At 54.3% G+C, this 5751-nt stretch overlaps 1 protein-coding gene and 1 non-coding gene across 2 annotated transcripts in view; both read right to left on the bottom strand.

Annotated features, from left to right (window-relative positions):
- Nucleotides 1-480: 480 nt before the first annotated feature.
- LOC114638107 (vacuolar protein sorting-associated protein 52 homolog) overlaps nt 481-5751 on the bottom strand; it is a 6971-nt gene continuing 1700 nt past the window's right edge. Inside the window, 12 exon segments of the mRNA XM_028786473.1 lie at nt 481-627; nt 807-925; nt 1213-1324; nt 1848-1913; nt 2077-2184; nt 2271-2366; nt 2544-2667; nt 2901-3019; nt 3299-3454; nt 4655-4787; nt 4882-4982; nt 5629-5746. Of these exon segments, the coding sequence (XP_028642306.1) occupies nt 481-627; nt 807-925; nt 1213-1324; nt 1848-1913; nt 2077-2184; nt 2271-2366; nt 2544-2667; nt 2901-3019; nt 3299-3454; nt 4655-4787; nt 4882-4982; nt 5629-5746 (1399 nt within the window).
- LOC114638146 lies at nt 5231-5341 on the bottom strand. Its single transcript, XR_003713829.1, has one exon. It is a non-coding gene; the product is annotated as a U6 spliceosomal RNA (small nuclear RNA).

Consider the following 5751-nt stretch of genomic DNA (forward strand, 5'->3'; position numbering starts at 1 on the left):
AACACCCTCTTCATGATGCCCAACAGGAACTGACTGAGTCTACAATAAAGAAATGCTGGAGAATTCAAAGGCCCAGAGACAAAGGAGAGGACACGGTCCCAGCACAGTAAGTTCTTATGATTGCCACAGAGTGAGCCCCGCCAGGAGGTGATGTCACTGTTCCAGCGGAGCCCACAGATCAGCTACAGGGTGGGCTGTACCGCTCTGCCCTAAGAGCTGAGGTCAGTCAGAGACTGGGGCAGTGGGAGCTCACAGGCTGTGAATGAACAGCAGGGGAGCTGACTGGGAAATGAAGGTCACCTCAGAAGCCCAGGGAGTGGTCTTGAGCACACTCTGTGGAGGCAGAGGATTGGCAATGGAGGCTGAGGGAGGGAGTGAGGTGTGTGGAAGCCTTGGAGACAACAGGAACAGGAAAGGGATCCCAGGTGACAGTGTGTGACCTACACAGTCCATGGTAGCTCAGGGCCCGGTGTGTCTGAGTCAGAAGTTCGGCTTGTGTTTCTTCAGCTCCACCATGAGGTGATGGATATTGATGAGCTCGGCCCTGGCAGGGAGCGCGCGGACCTGGGGCTGGGACAGCACCCGGTGGAAGCGGTGGTACAGCTGGATCAGCTGGGTCAGCGCCCCCTGCACAGAGGGGACTCAGGGTCAGACTCATGGTGACTGGACCTGTCAGAACTTCACCAGAGTCTCAGGCACAGTGCTTGTTGGCCTTCAGGACATTCGTGTGATACAGAGCCCAGAGGAAAGAGCAAGGAAACAGACAACCATGGGACACAGGCAAAGGGCTGGGAGTGGCCGGTCACCTGGATGATGCTGGTTCCATTTCGAAAGTTGGTAAAACTGCACATTACGTCCTGACTCAGGGACTCCACTGACGCCTTCCAGGAACTACCAAAGCCACGGATCAGCTGAGTGACTCGGGCTGACGACAGAGGAAAGGGCGTGTCAGAGAGCAACCAGACGTGGTGACCTTCCACTGTCCACCAGGCACAGAGCTACCAGGGCTGGTGATTGTACACCCGGCACAGAGCAACCAGGGCTGGTGCCCAGCAAGGCCTGCCCAGGGCACAGCCATGCTTACCATCAAGCCTGACTTTCCTGGTGTTCTTCCAACCAAGTCTTCCCTGCTGTGCTGCCTCCTGACACTGTGAACCCCACACACTGTCCTAACTCCTCCTGTCCCTAACTAGTCATGACAACACCGCATACCTTCCTCCCCTCGGAGCCGCTCAGCCTGCCCACGCTCAATCAAGGCTTCAGCCTCCTTCACGAACGCCACCAGACCCCCAAAGGGGGGAGACAGCAACTCTTCAATGAATTCCTGGAGAGAAGTGCAAGCCCACACAGGGTCAGACTCTGGGGAACAAAGGACCCCTACTCTGGACAGTGATGACTAATGACACACCAGACGGCAGCCTCTGTGAGCCTTCCACCTTAGGTTGTGATGTCACAAGGTGCAGGGGATGTACCCAAGGATTTCCTTTTAGAACCAGGAATTAATAAGCTGGCTCTTCAGGAAGAGTGCTTGTCACTGGTCCCCAGAACACATGGTGGAAGAAGGAAGAAAGGAGCCCACTCCTAGAAGTTGTGATCTCTGACCTCCATGTACTTCAGATGTGCCTGTGCGAGCCTTCATGCACACACATACACACAGGTCTATAGTGCATGCACACACATGCATGCCTAGAGTGCACACACACGCACACTCACAGAGCTATTGTTTTACTTTGCTTCTAAGTGCTCAGTACCATGAAAAAGTTAAATGAAACAGACTAGCATTGAGGCAGTGGGTTGTAATCATGACTGCACCCGGAGGTCAGTCCAATACCACACCCAGGCCCTACCTGTGTCCGAGCATTGAGCAGCTGCTGGAAACTCTCCACCTCTTTGCTGTCGTCTGCAGCCCGCTCCTGAGGAAGACAAGAGGAGTCAGGAGCTTAGAAACCCCTTCCCTGTCGCCAGCACTTCCCCTTCATTCCACACTGCAGACACTGCCAGGATCCAGGGGTAAAGCGCTGAGCTCCTGTGGAGCTTACAAGCTGTAGGGACTCCCCGGGGGAGGAGCAGCCTTACCATCAGCACGCCCAGCATCATGTCATAGTTGTTGATGAGAAACACAAGCTGCTCCTTCCTGGAAGAGAACTCTGCAGCCACTCGGAGGACAAAATTCTCCACCTCCACCTGCAAAAGCCAAACAAAGCAGCAGGGTAAAAGCTAGGTGACAGGGACCCTCCCACTGCTGGCAAGTCTGTCCTACCCAGTCCCACCTGTAGCTGTCCCAGCAGCTGTAGTGTGCATTCATTGGGGATGGTCTGGTTGATGCTGACAAGCGCAGAGGAGAACTCAGCATAGCAGCCTGTGATCTCGGAGCAAGAAGAAAAGGCTCACACCTGCCTGCCTGGCAGACACAACCCCCAGCTGCCTCTGCAACTCCTGTCCCAAGTTAGGACAGGAGTTGTCTGCCTACGTGGACTCAGCAGTACCCAACCCACCACTTAGTGTGACCACAAGAGCCCGGTGTTACCCTCACCTGCCCTTACATAGTGGGGCCGAGTGTCCAGTCCCCCAAGGCACTGGGGGTCAGTGCTGCGGACACTCTGGACATTCATCTCCAGGATCAGCTCAAACCAAGACCACAGCAAGACAAGCACTTGCTCCCAGTACCTGCAGGCTTAATCAGAATCAGAGGTCAGCTGGCTAGGGGTGCTGGCTGCTCAGGGGAGCACAGCACCCTTCAGGTGAGTAGGTGTGCCCGACACCAATGCTGCCCCTGGGATGCACAAATGGGAATAAGGGTGAAGGACATCAGGTGAGGAAGAGCCCAGGGTCAGCACATTGTTGTTTGCATAAGATAAAAGGCTGACCGCCTCCAGGCACAAGGACCAGAGCTCAGTGACCTGTCCAGGGCAGGGACGTCCCTCTTTGCTGCAATGTTGCAGAACCGGAGAACAATGTGGATACAGAGAAAAACAGCAATGGCGTCGTAGCAGTCAGCCAGGTAGGACTCCAGGTGTTTCTGTGGCAGACAACTGAATGTTAGCTTGTTGTTCAGTGGCTGTAGGCAAACAGATGGACATTTCTTTGGGGACAAGGCACTGGCCAGAGAGACCAGCTCCTTCCTTGTCCACAGGCATCTGAGCGTTCTAACTTGCTCACTAACCACACTTCTGTAAGTTCCCCAGAGCAGAAGCCGGGGCTGACTTGGGATGGGAGCTCCAGGGCCAGGGCTTGGAGAACACTCATTCTCCACGAGTTGCTGTCTGTCTGTGGAAAGGCGCGGAAGTCGGAAGCTCACCAGTGTCATAGAGAGTGTGCGGCCCATGACAGCGTGGAACAGGTCATGTGCAGCTGGGCCAGAGACGACGAAAAATTCACAGATGAAAAGATATTCACGGCAAGAATTGTCGAGGAGGGCATAGTGCTGGCTGCGGAAGAGGGCTTCAAATGGATACTACCGAGACAGAGAGACACGGGTGGGTCTCACACTGACCCCGTGGATATGGAGACTCAACACAGCTTAGTAATGAGAGCTCACAAGACCAAACACCAAAGCTCCAGGCAGGGAGGAGCACCCTGAACAGACACTCAAGAGGGGGCACAGGTCACAGAGAAGCCCTGCCCACTGGCTGCTGCCGCCCCCACATCTACTTCAGCTGTTGCCTCCCGACAGCCACGCCCCCAGCCTCTGCACACCTCTAAGTCCATGGCTCCTAACCTCCCGAATCACAGCAGGCCAGGGAACCCCCAAACTAACACTTAGGGAACTGATCCCTGGCCATGGAGGGGTAGCCTCAACATACCCTCTGCTCTCCACGCTGGGCAGTATGGGGCACCAGGATGGGGGCCTCGAGCTCTGCTGGTGAGATGACAGCACCACGGGTGCCCAGGGTAAAGATGGTGTTCCTGCTTCGGAGGGATGGCTTCGAGAAGAATCGTGAACAGCATCAGAGTCAGGGAAAACAATGAGACCAACTGCACCAGGCCCAACAACCCCAAGGGCTGAGGATCCCAGGAAGCTAAATATGGCCCGGACCGCCATTTACAGACCAGAGCCTTGCTTCTCCTGACACCCGTAATGGCTGTCAAGATTTTACAAACCCTGTGAAATAAATGTGAAAAGCCGTCAGAATAGCGTGTGCTTCTTGGAGAGGAAGCTCTGGCTTTCTCATCCTCAAAGTCAAGAACCACAGAATGAGAAAAGAAATACAGCCCTGAGCTGGAGAGATGGCTCAGCAGTTAAGAGCACTGACTGCTCTTCCAGAGTTCCTGAGTTCAATTCCCAGCAACCACACAGTGGCTCACAACCATCTCTAATGGGATCTGATGCCCTCTTCTGGTTGTATCTGAAGACTTATACAGTGTATTTAGAAAAGAAGAGAAAAGGAAAGGAAAAGAAAAGAAACACAGCCCTGCAGGCTGGACGTCCCCACCATGAGCCCGGCATGTGAGGCTCCCCTCTCAGGATATCTTTCTGTGCTGTGTCTTCTACACCCATTAGATCGTCTTTCTCAGCAACTTCCTCGTACTAGAGAAAATTACAGAGGTGAACCATCACTCTCCACCACCAGCAGGTGGGGAGCTCCGCCCTCTTCCCCTACCTCCTCCTCCCCCACCCCTCCTCCTCCTCCTCCTCACCTCCAGCCTGGCTCACCTGCACTTTCATGAGCCGCCCCACATAGGAGCGGAAGTAGGATAGGTAGATCTTGCTCAGTGTCTCTACATACTCGTCCCTGATCTCCTTGGCTGTAGCACGCTCATTGCCCAGCAGGAACTGATAGAAAAACCTGGAAGGACCAGGGCAAGTCAGACACCCTGGATGCCCACGCTGGACTGTTGAGGGGCTCGCAGGCTACCCTGTGCCCATCCTGAGGTGTCAACCTGTACTTCAGCAGGGCTGTCTGGGGGATCTGATAGTTGGTCATCGGCTTTCTGAAGGAGTAAATCTTCTGGAGAATGAACTCACGGATCTTCGTCACTGCCTAGACGTGGGGAACAGACAGACAGACAGGCCGTGAGAGGGTGGCTTTTGCTGTATGGCAGGAACAGGGTGATGATAAAGGAAAGGAAAACAAGACTTCAGTTCTGTTCTCATTGTGGAAACACGGTCTCTCTGTGTAGCCCTTGCTGCCTGGGATTCACAGAGGTCTGCCTGCTTCTGCCTCCTGAGTGCTGGGGTATAATCATGCACCACCGGGCCCGGCCTTATTTTTCTGGGTTGTTTCATTTTGTAAGTATGGAAGGCTTTACAATTTGCCTATCATCCCTTACTTACAAAGGAGCCATGCTAATCTTCTCTGTATTGTTCTAACTTTAGTATCTAGGATACCAAAGCGAGCACTGCTTGTTTTTGAGGCAGGGTTTCATGTATCTGGGGCTGGCCCCAAACTCTGTTTCTTCTTCCACCTCCTGAGTGCTAGGATAACAGACTTGTGCCATCATGCAAACATACACAGCACTGGGGACAGAACCCGGGGTTTCGTGCATTCTAAGCAAGTGCTCTACCAACTGAGCCACATCTCCAGCCTCTTTAGATTTTCCGGGGATCTGGAGGGCCAGCGATGCACTACACAGCAGGAAGCAGTGTGAAGCCCTTGGGAAGCTGACTCTAAGCAGTCCACTCCCCACCTTGACCCGGAGCCGGTCGAGCACGCCTCTGACATCTGCACAGTCAGCGGTGCCTCTCGCCTCCTGCTCTCTGACCGCAGCTGCCTTGGCATCCAGCTCCTGTAGCTGCTCCAGGAACCTGGG

The sequence above is a fragment of the Grammomys surdaster genome, unplaced genomic scaffold, assembly GCF_004785775.1.
Source record: "Grammomys surdaster isolate TR1022 unplaced genomic scaffold, NIH_TR_1.0 125504, whole genome shotgun sequence".
Taxonomy (NCBI): Eukaryota; Metazoa; Chordata; class Mammalia; order Rodentia; family Muridae; genus Grammomys; species Grammomys surdaster.